The following is a 19,611-nucleotide window of genomic DNA, read 5'->3' on the forward strand; positions in this document are numbered from 1 at the left end:
CTTGAATAGAGGATCCCCATATCTCTTTCTGAACTGAATATTGCCTTTATGGAAAAACATATAAAACCGAAAATACTAGAGAACAGGCACAAAAATCTGTTGACTCTCACAGCACATAAGCACTTGAAAATGAATTCAGTCTGCTCCACCTAGACACTGATAAAAATAAGCTGGTTCCTGAGCTAGTCCTCCTTCAGGCAAAATCGTCTCTATCATGCATCTTAGAAATGAAGGGGTTATCTCCCCATGTACTAGTGACAATAGAAAAAATGTAATATTGACTGGTCTGGAGGGCTTTTATTTTTTCTTTATCAGTTGTTAAACACTGAATAAAGTACACCAATGTGTAAAGGTAAGTACAAAAGTCAGTATGAAAAAGTAATCCTTTAGATTTAACTCTAACAGTGACAAAAAACCACAGAGAACAGTGGAAACTTATTTCTGGAAGACATTGCTCTAACAGAACTGTACCAAAAATCCAGTCGTGATAAATCCAACAATATCCAATTCTGTAGATAAAGTCTGTGAATGCAGTCGATTTTGTATCAGCACATAATTTAAATTCAGCCTTCATCATCACTGCTGCTCCATGCATCTTCATATGCTGGATTTAAATGTTGTTGAGGCAGAGACTAAAGAAAATATAAATTATCAGTGTTTTTCTTAACTAAAAATACTAAAATCTTAAAAGCGCAAAGCTAAAGGCATTTTTTAAAATTACTCTATATAGACAAACTATTCTGTCTCTCATGAGTACTGGGTTATTTTTAACTACCTCTTTGGCCATTCTGATTAGAGACATGATAAATTATGAAAAGAAATAGTCCTCTATTTAATTTCAATTTTGACAAAAAATATCTGGAGGACTGACTGGAAGTATTACAAATGTTTGGTATAAAACATAAACAAATGGATATTACTATGTTTATTGTGTGCCATTGTTTTAATTTAGGTCTTCATTTCCTCGGCCCAGCATAACTGAGCTGATGTTATGGTTTCAGGAAGCAGTCCTGGCCTTTATCCACATCCAAGATCTATTTCTCACATCAGCCCCACTAGGGTCCAAATAAACAGTTCGTGCAGCTATGCAGTGCACTGAATCACAATGACTTAGGGTAATTTTTTTTTATTTACTTCTATTCTGGGTTCAGATTCTGGTTATGCAAGCACTCAAGTGGCTGTTTTAACACATGGGAGCAAGCAGGATCAGTTGACAGCAGAACTACTTCTTACAGAGGCGGTGCTCATCTACAACATTTGCAAACAGCAGCTGTAGCTTAACAGATTTCAAAACAATGGCACATATTACATACTGCCACCATGTCAAATTTAAATGAGCAGTTCTGATCAGAGCTAGGTAAATAATCTTGTTGCTGTGGGTTTGCTTTTATTTTTCAGACTAAGAAAAATACAGTTTACTCACATATAAATTCTCACTTAGAGCAAAAATGGTAATTTCAGGTCAAGTGAACACATTTTGGGTTCAGGCACTCAACCTTTGAAACTACCTTTTTTTCTCTTTGCTTAGGTGTAGGGTAGTTTTGAAATAAGTTGTCTTATAAAGCAAAACAAATGTTACAACAAATTTATGCTTCTTATAATTTCCCCATCCAAAATGGAACAATGCAGAAATTTTAAAAGTGACATTTTTGTATGGTATGGGGCAAAACATTAATATATCCTCATTTTTCAACATTTGTAGAGTTTCCTAGACTCTGATTCTGCGAATGGTTTCAGTTCCTTAAAATCTAGAATTTCTTCTGCTCAGACTGCTCACTGAAATTTTTATTGCCCAGCTTTAATACCGAGAAAGTACTGTCTTGGAAAACAGTGTTATACATGATCTTCCTGCAACAGACCTGGATATCCTGCCTCAGACATGAAGACAACCTCTCTTAGAATGTAGTTTATTATATTTCTGCATCAAAAATATTTAGGTGTGAAGTGTGACATCCCTAATATGCTTAATGCACAATATATTCTGAAACAATTTAAAATACAATTGTTGGCACCTTTACAATTCTAAAATAGCACAAACTACAGAAAATAGTTTGGAAATAAAGGAAGCTAAAGCAGAAGTTGAAAGACCCATAGCCAAATTAACTACTTTTAACTAAGTAGGAAGCTAGAAGTCTGCAAAAGACTTTCCTAGACTATGAAAGAAAATGTTCTCTCAAAACTGTATAATAATTAAAAAAGTGCACAGAAACAATAGGTGATTCTGCTTTTAATTAGGAATTGTTACAAATTTTGATGGTGAATCACATACCTCATATTTAAATTCCACACAACAAGCCATAAAAAACTATAGTTCAAACTCCAAAATTCATTACCTTTTCAGAAATATCATCAAGAACTGGTTCTCGTGGAGCTGGTATCCATGCAAGGATATTGCAGTCTTTGCTACCACTATAAAGTTCCTTTAAAAAAACAAGCAAAAATTACTTTTATACAAAATTACAGAATAGTGATGTAAGTACAACACTGGGGAGAAAAAAGATATAGAAATTTTATATAAAAATAAATTCAAGTAGTCAATTTTTAATTTATACTATAGTTTTGATAAACAGTATCTTAAATAATATTAATAATATTAAATTAAATAATATTAAAAACAAAATTAATACATTTTTCTTTTCTTTCCCAGACTGCTCACCAAAGCAGCACAATCCACATTTAAATGAGCTTTATTGCTTTTAAATACATTTTTCTCCTTCCTTCTCTCACATCTCCTGAAAAAACACCTATTTTAACAGTTAGTAAACGTAAAAGATTATTTATGGAGGAGTAAAAAAAAAAAAAAAAGGAAAAAAGGAAAATATATTTTTATAATTGAAAAAGAGGAACAAACTCAAAAGAATCTAGCAAGACACATTAGAAAAGTGCATATGTACAGAACAAAGAAGTATTAAATAAATGTAGTTTCAGTATGCCTAGGAAAGGAAAAAACCAAATAAAGTAGAATTTGAAGCCTGTATCCTGTTGGAAAGGCACAAATAAGAAAGACCAATTTATTATTTTTAATACAAATAACTCTATTTATTATAGTGATGGCTAAAGCCTGAGATTCCATTGTACAAGGCACTCTACAAACACATGGAAGCAAACAGTCCCTACATCAAACAGGTGAAAGTCAAATATATCTTAGTTTTCTTAGTTCTGTATTAAGGAAACACAGAATATCACTTTAACCTGAGGAAATTTTGCCAATAAGAGATACTGCACCATCTTTACCATAAATTTTGCTCTAATAACACTTGTATTTTCCAAAGTGCTACTTAAATGAACAGATATAAAGATATTTTCATATGCCTTCAATCTTGAATCATCCTCTTGCATAGTATAAGCAATGTCTGAAAACATTTGAGTACTGTTGTGCATCTAAACTGTCTGAGTGAAGCACATAAAGTATTTTCTTTGGTATTTAGGCTAACAGTATGAAACTCTTGGTTCAAGTTGCTGGCTTTTACACTTAAACTAGCAACTCTCTGCATGTGGGCTCATTATTAATACATTGATTCAACATAAGTTCAAAATATTATAAGAGGTCCATCTTTGCAGAAGTCTCCTGCATTATGTACAGTTAATTCTAAAACTGCATGAATTATGATGACATTTGGTGCAAAAACTTAATGCTCAATTCCTATAAATACTCATTTATGCAGGTAATCTCACTCAATAGAACTGACATACCTTCTTTTCTAAAACTGGTCCTATGCATAAAGTTCTTTATCATAAAACACATGCAAGATTCGAGTTTACAGTTTTAAGACAGAGAACCATGCTGCTTAACTTGCTTAAAAGAAAATATGTTACACCAAGGTATAGGTCAAAATCTACTATAGGACAAAAATTCTATCAGCAGTACACTAGTCGGGCCTTCTGTCTTTGATAGAATAAAGAATATCACTAGAACTCTAAAAGATCTTTCCATGTCAAAATATACCCTTGTGAGCAATGTCATATCAGCATACTTCTATTTAATTCTTTTTACCCCTTCATTTTCTGATCCTGGTATGGCAAGATATTCAGTTAATATCCACTGCATTGAGCAATACTTACAATTAAATATTACAACCTGAAATGGTGACTCACACCTCAAGCCAATCAAAAGAAAAGCTAGTCACTTCCATGTAGGATTATGGTACAATACGTCACACATATTGCACTACAAACATGCTCCATGCATGTTTACAGTATATTATATAGAAAGACTGTAAATAAAACCTAATTTAACTTTCAGTTAACTTTACTTAATAGCTTACTACTGGATTTACCGAATACCTTTGCAGATGTCACTAGCATTTCTTAAACAATATGAGAACCTATAATTTAAAGCAAAATTGCTTCCTGTTGCATACCTAATATTTTGCGACATGTTATTCCTGCGTGATGCTTTACTCGATTTCCTTTTCTGAAAGGGAAATGTAGGTCTTGTTTGTTTACTTAAATTATTCTAAGCACATAATACGGCACAATAGTATCTAGCGTATTACATTCAACAGCAAACATCATCTAAGATATTGCACAATGAAGATTCTCTTTCACACCACCCTTGAAATTACTGTCCTCCTATTAAATTAATGCCTCTTATTAGAGGGCCAAATTCTGCAGTTCTTATTACTCAAGCAGACTAACATCTTATTAACTTCACAGAGATATTTACGTAAGAATAGTTTAGGCAAACAATAATATGGTGGATTTTATGGTTCTGTTCCCAAGATCAGAAAAGGCTAAACTCACAGCATTCTGTGGAGAGAGCTCCATACCATATCTCAAACATAAAAAGTATTACACAAACATGCTAATTAATTTGGATAACAACAGATAAAGACTAGTATCATTAGACTGCAAATAGCTAGCTGCTTGGCTATCAGTGATCATATTTGATTATATGGTTCTGAGCAAACAGAAGACACTTCTCACCTCAAATACATAATTGGTGCAAAGTTTAAGTTCTTCTTAGAGCTTATTCTGGTTATGAGGTGAAACAAAGATAGCAATTAAAATACAGTTAATGAACAAAAAAAACATGAGGGACTGACAGCAACCAACATCAATAAGAAATTTTCAACACAGTAAAAAATGGTAAGGAAAATCTAAGCACCAGATTTGATGATGGGTAGGACAAAAATCAGTCAGACAGCAGAAAAAGTTTAGAAGACCGTCAAAACGAAGAACACTCTTAACAGTGACAGAGACTCAATACTAGATGGAAATGGTCAAAACTATTAAAAAAAAATGTAGAATTTCCTCCATATGAAGACAGTGCACTTATGTCAAACATGCTAATAAGTAACAAAAACGTTAGAAAACCATCTGCTACACTTTTCAGCAGCAAATGCATATCTTACACCAGAGACTTAGAAGAACCATCAATGAAAATTTATGGTTTGCTTAATTTAATTATGTTTTGACATGTATCTACAAATTATAAAGGTGAAAGTGACCTAATATGCCAGTCAGGAAAAAAACAAAACAAACAAACAAAAAAAAGCAGAATGATACAGATACAAATGAACTGACATTTCTTTAGTCCTAAACAAGACAACGGAAAAGGTGATTAAATGATGCAGTTACTGTAGAGTTAAAATACAGGAATATAAATACCAGCCAATACAGTTTATAACAAAGCAGGTTTTGTCAAGCAAAACTAGTAACAAACTAGAAATGTACAGCTGTGAATAACTTTGCAGCATGCTGATTTAATATTGCTTGAGACAGTAAAATAAAAAAAGTGCCTAAAATATAGGTACCTCAGAAAAATAATTTAACCTGCAAAATCATAATTTATGTTGGAATTATATGAAGACAGATGAATGTACTTAATCACCTCAAGACAGAATGAGCTATTTGGAAGTACATGTGTGAACACAGTCAAAATAACAGTACCACTACCTTTAGTGTTGATACACTGACTTATATCAATGTTACTCCATCAGAGTATATTAATACAACCGAAAGCAGAGCATTTACAGAAAAATAAAATCCAGTCACACTTCTAGAATGTAGAACTGAACTCTGGAAAAGGGTGATTCTGAAAGAAAATTAGGAATCACAACAGATAAATAAATGAAGTTGCTGACATCCATAAACCTACAGATATAGTGACAGATGAATTTTTCGTCTGCATACACACACACACGAGTGATCCTTTACTATGGATCTTAGAAGCCAAGGTAGAGACACCACATGTAAAACAAGTATAAAATGTTTCACAGTGAGATTTAATTAGCCTTAGCTCTTCAGTTTATCAAAAAGAATACCAAAGATGACTTTATATAAATGTACTGGAACTTCTGTCGGGAACCTATTCTTGGAAACACAAAGGGTTTTTCAAGAACAGTCTGGAAAAAATCTACTTTAGCTACAATGTGAATATTCCATCTTTCAGTGGATGTAGAATTTTACTGCCTATTCATACCAGAACTGCCTTCCAGGCCTAATAAGGCTTATTAGCTTGCAATCTGTTGCGTATTCATAACTTTCAGTGAAGTCTGTCTCAGTAATACAGCAACGTTCCGTCAAAGTTATTTCACTCAAAGCAGAAGCTACCAGATTCGCTTCTACGGTGCATTGTATGAGAGGTCACGAAAAGGTATCTGCATGCCCTTTCTGCCTCAGAAACAAAAAACAAGGAAGGAGGAAGAAGAACATGAAGTACAATCCTTAACATGTGAGGGCAACTATGTAATGGCCTGAAAATCCATACTAACATCCATTCTGCTCTTGCCACAACACACACCATATGAACAATCTGTTCTAAAGTATGTCACAACAAATTAAGCTTTTTTATCCTTAAGTCTTTTGCTGCAAGAGAAAAATATACCATAGGTGGAGAAGAAAAGAAAAAGAATGAAGGCTGCCAAGCACTATGAGTTCCTGTAATGCTTAGGTATTTCTCAGGTGAAATGTTCTCAGATTAATTTAAGAATATCATCATGTTCTCAACACTTTATTCAAAGTATAACTACAGGCATTTGAGCAAGAACTTTAGAGCCTTCTCAGTACTGACAGCAATACTAATGCACTTCACATTCTTTCTTACTGTGATTAGTCTTAGGTATCTCTGAGAAAGACAAATACCTCCTCTTCAGTCTTACAGAAAGCAGGCAAAAGCCTTTATGCATATTTATTAGTGAGTATGTATGCCAAAAAATTACTAGAAGTATATTGAGAAGTTACATATGTGAGACAAACTGAATAGTGGAAGGAAGCTAAACCAGAAATGGCCATCCCAAGAATTTCACCAAACTTTTCTTGCATGACATGCAAGCCACAGAACTCTCTCTTATGTCATGATCTTTGATTAAAGCACATCCCTGAAAAGTTAATGCTTTTATGGTGCAAATTGTACAGCAGTCTATATAAATATTGCGGTTTGTCTGGAACACTGGTCTTATTTTACTTACCTGAAAGTGAGGTTGAAATACACAGCAGTTGACAGTACTATAATGCCCTCTAAGCACAGTTATCAATTCTCCTGTGAAAACTGTGTAAACAGCAATGGTACTTCCATATGGTATAAAGGCAAACTCGGGATTACAGCCACAAGAGATGGCAAATTTGAGTCCTTTCCAACTTTCATTACAGACTTTCCCATAGTTCACCTGTAAAATGAAGGATTACACAGTTAGCTATTAAGTAAAAGCACAGGAAATTATATTAAAAGGTCAATTTTATTTCATCCTTAATACTCAATAAAATCAATTTTGAGTTATGTTTGTGTAACTCCTGATATTTCACATTACAGATGTCTATCAAGAGAATCATTTTTATGTTCATTCAAGATCACTCTTCTTAATATCAACTTTAAGAAAAGGAAAGAAAGTTATGTCTAAAAATCAGCAGTTCCACACTAAGAAATAGAATTTGCACAGGCTGTTCCATGGCAGGTCTACATCGAACACCTAACCTCTCATTGAAATTAGACATGGTTGAGGAATTACCACCTATCATGGTTTAGGAATGGTATTCTCCAATTTAGCAGTCCTGCTAAAACCATGTCACAGCTTGCTCCCTCTCACCTGCCTCCAATTGAAAGCACAAAGGGCAGAGATCACGGGTTGAGATAAGAACAATTTACTGGAAACAGCAATAAGAAAACAAATTGTAACAGCAACAATATTAATAACGCAAGGTATAGGACAAGGAAACAATTTACACATAAAATAAAACAATACTGGACCGTTTCACCCACCACAGTCTCTCCCCCAGAAGGAACACCCTTCTCAGGAGAGAGAGAGTAAGCCCCCTTCCCCTGCCTCTGTCAGTTATGTGGGGGGGTATTGAATAACATTGGGGTGTTGGCCACGCCTCCTCCTGATGATCTGTGCTGAAACCAGGACTTTATCCACCCCTTATTCTATACCACCTATGATTCTATATATGCCCAGATGCTATACCTTCCCACTAAACACATATACATTTTTATATAAATACACACAACCACAGGTATCATTTCTGTAGTCAATGGCCATCCTTCCAAGATGTCTGTTGAGTTCATTTAGACCATGACTATAAGTTCCATCCATCCTAGAGGTCTTCCAGGGCAGGAGGGCTGGTGTGCTGTCGACTGGTGGCAAGCTGCATCAGAAGCTCACGACTGGGGTATCTGGAGTAACCCGTATTCATTGTCCATGGCAGTTATGGCATACAGTGGAAGTATAATTCAGCAAAAAATTCCAGCTTGGTTTTTTTAGAACAAGAAAACCTATGACACAAGTAAAAACATAACTGAAGTTCCTTGAAAACTTACTAATGTGTTTTCTCCAGTGGAGCTGTTCCAGAGTCTCATCCGATTATCTGTACCAATAGTTAGCAGATGAAGTCCATCACTGGTATAGCATAAACCATTAACTCTCCCATTGTGAGCAGTATTTGCTGTCAGGAAAAAGAGCTGGTTCAGGTTTCTAGAGAAGAATTACTACTTTGTATACATTTTTAATTCAATGCAGAGCACCGGAAGTGCTGTTTAAATGGTAACATTCAGTAAATTAATAATTTAACTTCTGGTTTATAAAAACATCTGGCTGGCCAACAGCCACCAGTAGTGCTCCTCAGGGTGCAATTCAAGGGCCAGTTCTGTTCAATCTGTCATCGAGTGGTTGATGCTCTCAACCTGTCACTGTTTAAGAAGCATTTGGACAATGCCCTTAACAACATGCTGTAGCTTTTGGTCAGCCCTAAAGTGGTAAGGCAGCTGATGATCATTGTAGGTCCTTTCCAACTGAATATCCTATTCTATATTGTTCATGGAGTACTAGAAATTAATTTCATTGAGTTTACCCAGCAGTACTGCACATTAAGTATGCTAAAATCCAACTCTGTGCTACCACAGTAAATCTAAATATGGCATCCATGAACTAACTCACTGAAAAACAGACAAAGTATCTCTACATTGTACTACACTACCTAATTTAGACATACCGCTTAGGTAAAAGTGTTATCAGCTTTAAAAATTTTTTTAAAAATCCTATCAGCTTCATTTGGTTTAGTTCATATATATTTTAATAAATCAGACATCCTAGTCTATGTGATTAATATTAGATTGCCAAAAATCATCTTGGACCTGTCAGACAGAAATAAAGTTGAAAAGAAAGATGTTGTGTTTGTAAAGTCAACACATTATTCAAAGGAATGTATAAAATGGCACTAATTATCTTTGGAGTTACAAAGAATTTTGGGTTTTGTTAAGCAAAATTTGTCCTTTTTTGACGAAGTCTTAGCTTTCTTTAGACCATATTCATCTCAGTAAGTTCTTGAATTTCAATGAAATTTAAAATAATCAAAACCAAACATCTATATTACCATGCTACAAATGACATAAGAGAGAGAGAGTGGTTATTAAAACAGATACTCACTGCTACTTCATATTCTCTAGCCACACATTTTGGAAAATTAGTTTGACTTCACAGACATTTTCATGAATTTTTCTACATGCAATTTAAACTGCACACAACAAGTCAGACTGAGTGGTAGCTTTAATCACTGATTTATGCTACACAAATCCCTTTGTCCAGAGGTATAATACAGAGTTTCTCCATCGTATTCAATTCCAAATACTATGTATTTCTATCTCAGAATAGCAACTGTTTAAGTACTTTTTTGGACTGTCAAAATGAAATTTATTTTGTCCAGAACTGGCCACAGTTCATGAGGTTTGGGGTTTTTTTTCAGTTTCAGAAATGGGACTTAAAAATACATAAAAATGTTAATGCTGTAGTCAATTACAGCTAATACAAGGTATCATTATGCATTTGATTGTACTAAGATTTAATTCAACCTCCTGTAAAAAGAAATACAATCATAACATTACACTGTTGTAGGCTTTGGGTATAAAAGGAATAGAACTGATTTTATGACACCACATATGAGAAAACATTCTAAAGGCTTATATAGGAAGAAGACTAATTTAAACACGAAAAGGAATGCACTTTTGTGGGTTTGTTTGTCTTGTCTTTGTTTTCAAAAGAAGATAACTACCATAACAGCTTATGAAGTATGAAGTGATTGTTGTTTATATAAAACCTAATCTACAGCATGAATGAATTCTTTCACCGACAATACAGATAACAAAATTTCCCATTTTAGGGGGGAAACCATTTAGAACAGATATACCACTATTGTCAAGGAGATCCCTCTAAAAAAGATCCCTACCACAAACACTGTCTCTATAACAGAAATAACTGAATGGCCTGTGTTATGTAGTAGGTAATAAATGGATTACCACTACTCACTTCGCTAGTCTCAGTATTCAATATATTTATGAAATATAAGAATGATTCTAGTTACATATGCATTGCCACTAGTTATATTCTGTATTACCTGCCTCAGAAGACGCCTTGGACTTTTCCCCATTGTGCTGATCAAGTGTACTCAGACACCCAGAAGCTCTCCTCACATCCCATAGTTTTACTCTACCATCAGCACTAAGAAAAATAGATTTGCAAACATAACGTTAATTAAGTGCACCCTTCTTCAGTAACTGTCTTCCGGCAACCCACCTGGCCCAGCAACTATTCTGAACCACTCATCATGCGGGCACATTCAAGTCAACAGAATTTCATTAAAATTTTTTAAGACAGATTTCAGACATTCATTTACATGTATGAATAAGTATAGCTGTTACACTATCAGCACCTAAGAGTGAATTTTCATCTCTAATGCAATACATTTGCCTCTTTGTCTACAATATAACACCCTTGCATATATACACAGATGAGGAATAAACTTGCTAATTCTGCTGTTGATTAAACTGCAGCTACAGACTCCAGCATTATTTGTCATGGTTGTCTGACAACTTGGGGCTCCTGCTATCATAGATCTATCATGCGACTGGTACAGAAGCTGTCTACAAGCAAACAATTTTTCATCTGCTAAAACAAAATAACCAACCAATCAAAAACCCCAAAGCCACCACGCTATCACACTCTGTTAAAACATTTTCCAACTTTGCTGAGCCTTGCAGAAGCCTGGCTTTAGAAACAAAAGGTTTGCAACAATGGTATCAACTTATCCAAATTTCACTCTAAACTTATAAAACAGCCATTTCTCTCTGCAATTCAAAAGAAAAAAACATGGCAACTAAAAAAATGAGAAACGTCACATTATAATCAAAAGATAACATACGCGAAAGCTATAGGAAGGTCAGACGATTTTTCACATTAAAAATAAAATTTTTAATGGACAGAAAATAAAAAAGGAAAATAAAAAAGGTCCAGGAGTATCAACATACCATCCATATTCAATGAATTACTGCGGCTTGGAAAGTTACTACCCATCAGCTAAGTTACCTGAGTTATGCTCTTTGACATGATTGAGTATGATTAACCAGGATTTTAATTTAAGCTAAACATGTTTTACTTTGTTATAAAACAGATTAGCAACATACTATTAAATAGTAAGAAGTAAGTATCTCAATAATGTTCTATCATTTTCCTGTACCTGTAAATACAATTAGTGTTTCAAAATTCTGTACAAACTTCCCATAAAATAAGCGTTACTTGTACAGTTCTTCAGGTTTTGTTTTTCTACGGAAGAGCTACATAGGTAAAAGTCAGTGATGAAGATTAACTCCAAAAGTGCATTAGAATTCTAAAAAATGTTCATAAAGAACATATAAAATTTTACTGACAAACATTTCAGTGCTTTCAAGAGTTCAGCAACATCCCTACCTTCCTGTTGCCAAAACATATTCGTGTCGTGGGGACCAAGACACTGCCAATACTTCTTGCCTGTGACCTAAAAATTATATGAAAAAGGTTTTACGTAACATTTTATGTAAATAACTAAAAGTAAAAGCAAATATTTAGTTCTACAGGACACATCAAGTCAGAACAATAATCTGAAGTAACATGAATTTGAATTTTGAGAAACTATATAATTTTGTGATAGAAATTACTTCTCTTTGCTCTTCTTGCTTGAAGAAGAATGCAGTGAGCTGAAAGTGATGGAGTATTACACGTGTATAACTTTTGATAATAAAGATGGTTTTACAGTTACAGCCACTGAGCTTACTTCTATTAACTTTTGTACAGCACTGGTGTTATCACACACAGAAGGAACTTCACATTTCTTTTTCTTCAAATCCTTTAAAAATGTTCAATAAAAGCTATATTTATCCTATGTACTTACATTTAAAACTTTACTCATCCTCAAATACTCTTCTCTTGAATTTATGGTCTGAAGTATTAAGATACCCATGAAGCTGGGGAAGGGTCTGGAGCACAGGTCTTACGAGGAGCAGCTGAGGGAGCTGGAGATGTTTATCCTGGAGAAAAGTAGGCTATGGGGATATATTATTGCTCCCTACAACTGCCTGAAAGGAGGCTGTAGTCAGGTGGGGGTCAGTCTCCCAAGTAACATGCAACAGGACGAGAGAAAATGGCCCTATGTTGCACTACTGGAGGTTTAGACTGGATAATAAAATTACAGCAGAATCAGGTTTCCCAAGGCAGTGGTTGAGTCATTTACCCAGGGATATGTAGAAGATGTGTAGATGTGGCACCTACGGAAATAATCTAGGGAGGGACCTGGCAGTGCTGAGTTAATGGTTGGACTCAATGATCTGAAAGGTCCTTTTCTATATATATATATGTATATATATATATATATATATATATATATATATGTATATGTATATATTCACATACACATACACTTCAAAATTTGGAAAGTCTTAAAAATATTAAATAAATACAGACAATAGGAGGTGTAAATTGTCCTAAATGGAGAGACTGCAATCAGGCTTCATGTAGTAATAGAAACACATTGTTGAAAAATAAACTAAATCATACAAATACATTTCTGCTAGTGCAGTTTAGAGCTATGTGAATCACCTTGCCCCTCCTACATCTTCTAGTAGGTGGCTTTCCATTACCTAAATTAATCAAAGGGCTATGATGACCAGGATCATAGAAAAAATCTTCATGATACAGGTACTACAGGGTACACTTGGAAGGTTCAAGGCAGACACATTTACTTGGATCCATTATTACACTACAGTCATGCATTTTGCTCCATTTCAGCTGCTAGAGTTAGCCTACATGAAAATTCATACTTATCTTCAAGACACTACTGACTGCTTCAAGTTCTGTAAAGAATTATTAGGTTATGCTAATAGGAGGACATATTCTCCCTCCGCTTATTTGTCCAATATTGCACTTGAGCTAAGTGTACAGGCTGTGTACAATGACACAGAGTTTGTGCCTGGAAAGCACTAACTCTTGCGTTAAATTATTAAGCCCTGATGAAACCCAACTGAATGTCTAGAGAACTGTTTTTGTCATTGCACTCTCTGGTGCTCTTGGTTCTAGAAACAGAACATGAGAAGCCTACTGTGGCCAATTCAGTTCATAAGGGCTTAATGGCTTAAGCTCTACATCACATGAAACCACCTAGGCTGATTTTAGACTTGAGCTGGCCAGTGAAGAAATAAAGCTGTATTTGCACATTGCTGTGTCTGACCTAACGTTTCTCTACAGCTTCTAGATCAGCTTCTAGATCAGATCTTACCCCGCTGGTTAGAAGCATGAAGATTTACCTCGTAATTGCCTTCACTTGAGCACATGTATACATACTCATACTCCAAAAAGCACACATTAGAGAAGAGACACCAAAGGCACATTCTTCTTAAGTGCCAAAAGTAAAGGATTATGGAACAATAAACCCCTATATTTAACTGAATTAGGAATACACAAAGGATTTGATATCATCCTTCTGCAGAAAGCAGTATCTTGCCTATTCTAGAGAAACCAGAAACTTCTAAAAAAATTCATTCGAATGCCTCCATAGGATATATTTTTTAAAATAGTTGTTGGGGGTTTTGTGTGTGTGTGTGTGTGTGTGTGTTTAGGTGTGGGGTTTCTTTTTTTTATGACAGGGTGGGAGTTTTGGTTGTTTTATTTGTTCTTTGAGTTTCTTGTAAACAGCCCCCCATAAACCCTCAAATCAATGAATACACTTAAACATGTAATAAATAATAATCACTACTGATTATATCATGAAAATGCCCAAACATCTATAGTAACTGCTCATTGATTAATATTTGTATTCTCCAACTTATTAGCACTAGAAAACACCCAGAAGAACCTTTTGCCACTGTGTAACTTTCACAACTGGTTATAAATAAATTAGTCATGTTACTGACAAAGAATACATTGTATATAGTGTTTCTTTACAGGACTTGTTTTACTCAAAGTAGTTATTGTTTAACATTTATGTTTCAGACTAAGAAGTACCCTGCAGTATGTGAGAACTGGATCCAGACTTCAAGTCACAGAGCTGTACTTTGGGGCTTTTGGTACCAACTGTAACAAGAGAAACAAAGACAGTTAAAAAAACCCCCAGCATTTGAGAGAATAACAACAACAAAAAACTTAGCAATGGCAAATAGAAGAAAAATGCTAACTGCATAACAGTTCATTCAGTCAGAGTCAATGCATTCTATTAATAGATTTACATTTTTAGTCCAAGTAAATTTACCATATAACAAACAAAATTTAGAAACTGGAGGTAAACAGGGCAATATTTAGGAAACTTAAAAATATCTCCTCAAATATTTTGTTGCTAAACATAGCTTACATGCATACATGTAAGCAATACACATCTATTTACACAATTTACTATGTTTGGACCTAATAAACCTCAAATGCTAGCTTAGGTAATGAAAGGTAACCTAATTATAGCTAAGAGTTTTTATCAGGTAGGAGAATTGACTGATGCATTATTTCAGAAGAACAAATATGATATTCTCATTGACATCATCCAACAAATGGATACTATTTTATTTTACCAATGAACTTACGTCTTATGAAGATTTAATTTATGTAAAAATAAGATAGGGCAGGTAAAAAAACCCTACTGAATATTACTTGCTTGTTACTATAAACCCAAAATATGTAAGACACTTCTTACAAACAAATACATACCTGCTATTAAACAATGTTGTGTAGCAACTGGAGACATGTGATGGCTATAGACTGTTCCTTCAAAGTGAAATATATCTGCAGGCTGATAATAAAAAGATTAAACTAATGACAGTGCAAGTATGTTATCAGAATGTAAATGCTCATCATTATTTTTCAAGTACAAATTAGTTACAAATAAGACTAATAAAAATACTACTATTTACATAGTAATAATAATTCTCCAAGTTAGAAACCAGATCATGCAACCACCGCACAGCAAGTCTGTTTGCAAAACTAGGACAACACCAGAGCTCAGAGATGACAAAAAAGAAAGACCAAGAAAATTGTCTAATAAGAAGCATGAATGGAAAACACTACAATTATCAAAAATTAACAAAGTTAGCAAGCAAACAAGAAGGTTATAATGTAGCTTCAATTCCTAAAAAAATTATACCCTTATCATATAAAATTATTAGCTACCTTGTAAGTGTTTAAAATAATGAAATAAAATATTTACTTCAATAAACTTCAATGTTTACTTTAATAATTACAATTGCTTTCAGGTAAACTGCTTTTGTTGTCTCATTCTAAAATACTATATATGAAAAATCTCTTAAAACTTGTCTGTATTTTCAAAAACATCATTTGGTGGCAGAACAGGTCATTCAATAACCTTCATGTGAACACTGTCTTTTAAGGGATGCTCACAGAACTATTTGGAAAGCGAACTGTTCTTAAGGAGATTAAGCAACTGCTAATGTAGCTTCACATCTCACAAAAAAACCCCCAAATGAACAAACAAAAAACCCAAAAGAGGTAAAAATTTGTTTTCTATTGTGTCCCTAGGATGACAAACCTCTTATTTTTTTTAAATTCTTTCATTATGTGTGAAACAGCAGTCAAACAGCATCAGTGTAAATTCATTAATACATTCACACAGGAAGCAGGACAAACTGCAGTCATGAATCCATGGTTCAACAAGAGATGTGAGGCAAAGCAACATGAATTCCTACATAATCGGTTTACTTTGATAATGCCAGTTACATTGGTTAGCATTTTCTTAATGGTTTCTCTCATTCTCCAACAAATTCTAGAAATGATGTCTATACTGCTTACAACAGCAGAATTCTGGACCTTATGATCCTGAATGCCAAAACCACCAGTCCTTCAAAACCAGTATTTAGGTGCGGGTTGCTAAAAATAACTCACTCTGCTATACATTCCATTACACTTAACTAACAATCCTCAAGAATGAACTCCAGACTACACCTCAGTGGGCAAGTTTACACAGCAAAATATCAACTAGCTGTATTCCTGATCACAACAAAAGCAGAGAGGACTGTCCCATGGGTTCCAAGCTCTCTTACAGTTTAGACATTCAGATCTTCAGACAGGGAGAGGCACACACCAGGGTATACATGAATGCCGGAATCATATCACCCTTCTGCACCCACAGTTCTAACAATAGGCTGGTTTTCATCCTTCTGGATGCCTGCTCCTGTTCACCTCTGGGAAAACTGCAGATGTGGAATGAATAAAACATACACAAAGAAGCTTGCAAGCTGCAGAAACTCTCTTACTTGTAAAGTGTTTGTATCCCATATTTTTAAGGTTTTATCAAAGGAGCTGGATGTAAACATGCCAGTGTCACGAGGATACCACTGGACTGTCTCCACACTGAATTTATGTACATCAGGATGGCTCCTAAAATCAAAGAAAATATTCCAATTGGTTAGTCTTAATAAGCATCTTGTAATTGTCTTGGTATTCAATGACAAATAGAAAACATTGTTTAAATATGGGGTTTTTTAATTTGTCTTGAAGTTTTCAAGAAGAACTAGTTTTTTTTGGCTTGATTTTCAATCAACTAATATTAATTTCTTTGAAGAGTCCTGACTTCAAGAAACTACAGATCATTATCCTTTCAAAATATGGTATCTGTAGCATATCTCAAGTTAAGACACTCAGTTTGAAGCACAAAAGACACTAATGTCTTTTGAAATGTTTTAAATTGCAATGTTTACAGTTCTAATTTTAAACATGATAGCCTAACACTACAAATCATTTATACTTCTGGAAGCCCCCCAAGAAATGGATTCGAGAAATAGATCCACTAAAAAATACCACCACAAATACAGTTCAAAAATTTCATAATTATTAGTGAATAATTACAGCTACATAGTTATTGGCAATTCGTGCATGCTGAAGTCACCAGAAAGCAGTAGACTAAGTTATTGAGAGTCATTTATATTTGCATTTAGAAGTGACAGAGGAAGAACAATAGGAAACTTTCAGCTAAACTATGGATAGTTACAGAATGTAACATAATTAATAATTCTTTGAACTTGGTAGGAAGAAAGGACAGTAGAGCAAATCTTGACAGCTCCAGGATACAGACTGAACTGACCAGGCTCTGAATAATATATGTAATTTCTACACCTGGTAGACCACTAATATCTGAGCTGTATTCACATGGATCCAGCTTCAGGGCCCAAAATCATGCTCGCAGACCCAGAATTACCATGTTGCTGTGGGTTAACCCTAGGCACATACACACCACCAGAGCTATTTGCTCACTCTACCCCTCTGCAGTGAGATGAAGGAAAGCATCCAAATGGTGAAGGTGAGAAAAGTTGTGGATTGAGATAAACACATTTTAATACATAAAAGGAAACAAATCAAAACAAACTCCATTCCCCCAAAAAACAAAAAGACCCCCAAAAAACCCCAAACAAACAAGTGATGCAAGAACAATCCTTCATCATAGGCTTAGTAATGACCCTTCAAATCCTGAGCAATGGCAACCCAGAGCCCCCTCTTTCTCCCACCCAGTTTTATTACTGCACATGACATAGTACATTACGGAATATCAATATCTCTCTGGTCAAATTGGGTCAGGTGTCTCAGCTGTGTTTCCTCACAGCCTACTGTCCACCCCCAGCCTCCTCACTGAAGGAGTAGAATGAAGAATGTTGAATGCCTTGACACGACCAAGCACTGTTCAGCACTAGCTGAACATCAGTATGTTATCAAGACTGGCCACAAGTCTGAAATACAGTACCATACAAACTACTATGAAGAAAATGAACTCCATCCCAGCTAAACACAGTATAATATGAGAAAACAGTTCAGCCAGTTCCAGCTGCAACTAGTGAAGGGCTCACAAGATTTCCTCACTTCTGCTCTTATCTTTGCATTTTTCTCTCAAGTGACCTGGCCTCCAGAGTGGTAACTACTGCAGGGGTATCATTGTGTAAACAGAGATGTAGATTTTTGGTATTGTGAAAAGATGGTTGGGATAAATTAGACGAACGTTATACTCGCATCCTAACAGAAGTTATAACGATACATGAATTACAGGGTGAAATGTAGTTGCTGCATAGTATGGAATGAGGCAAGCAGGCCCGAAACTTATTCCAGGATGATTCCCATAAATGAAATCTACAACCTTAAGCATCTGTTAAGAGGGCTGAAACACAGAGTGGAGCAGAGTGAAGACATTGTGAACAGGGTCTGTTGAAATCCTTGAAGGGAGGGGAACTTGATGGCACTTTCTAGCTGATAAAATGCATTGCACCTGTCAACCAAGGGAGACAGCTTCAAAGATAGGAGCCAGATAACCAGATGAAAAGTGTTTCTTATCAGTAATTAGAAACTCATTTATGATGTTGGAACTCTGCTTGAATAATATTCCAAATATCTGAAGGTAAATATAATCTGCAGCTATTTAGTTACAGTAAGTATTTAAAACATATTAGGAAGCTATATGAATACTAGGAATAAATTAGGCAAGAAACCTACTAAGGTTATTTAAGCAATAATAATCCTAAGTCTATCATTTAGAACAGTGTCACACAAATCTGACTGTAAATCAGCAGTAAGACTCATGTCTCAACTGACAGGAAATAAAAGATGCAGCTATGCAAATAAACACCTACTCAGGAAACAGACTACCAACTAACCATGCTCATAAACAGAATCTTCAAGAATGGAATATTTCTACTGATCTAACTGAAGTCAGTGTTGGTATGACTTCAGCACATATTTGACAGTGGCATCCTGGCCTGTATCAGGAACAGTGTGGCCAGCAGGACCAGGGAAGTGATTCTTGCCCTGTACTCAGTGCTGGTGAGGCCACACCTCGAGTACTGTGTCCAGTTCTGGGCCCCTCAGTTCAGGAAGGATATTGAGGTGCTGGAGT

General features: G+C 35.0%; 1 protein-coding gene across 2 annotated transcripts in view; it reads right to left on the minus strand.

Annotated features, from left to right (window-relative positions):
* Positions 1 to 272: 272 nt before the first annotated feature.
* Positions 273 to 19,611, minus strand: part of ERCC8 (ERCC excision repair 8, CSA ubiquitin ligase complex subunit) — a 24,141-nt gene continuing 4,802 nt past the window's right edge. For both annotated transcript variants that reach the window (XM_027634460.1, XM_027634459.1), the window contains exons 4-12: positions 16,991 to 17,114; positions 15,432 to 15,513; positions 14,742 to 14,810; positions 12,177 to 12,243; positions 10,828 to 10,931; positions 8,759 to 8,883; positions 7,413 to 7,610; positions 2,334 to 2,420; positions 273 to 632 (exon numbers count right to left, since the gene is read on the minus strand). In XM_027634460.1, coding sequence (XP_027490261.1) covers positions 564 to 632; positions 2,334 to 2,420; positions 7,413 to 7,610; positions 8,759 to 8,883; positions 10,828 to 10,931; positions 12,177 to 12,243; positions 14,742 to 14,810; positions 15,432 to 15,513; positions 16,991 to 17,114 — 925 coding nt within the window. In that variant the 3' untranslated portion in view covers positions 273 to 563. The remainder of the gene's footprint in view (positions 633 to 2,333; positions 2,421 to 7,412; positions 7,611 to 8,758; positions 8,884 to 10,827; positions 10,932 to 12,176; positions 12,244 to 14,741; positions 14,811 to 15,431; positions 15,514 to 16,990; positions 17,115 to 19,611) is intronic.

This window comes from Corapipo altera, unplaced genomic scaffold, assembly GCF_003945725.1.
Source record: "Corapipo altera isolate COAL_440 unplaced genomic scaffold, ASM394572v1 61411, whole genome shotgun sequence".
Lineage (NCBI taxonomy): Eukaryota > Metazoa > Chordata > Aves > Passeriformes > Pipridae > Corapipo > Corapipo altera.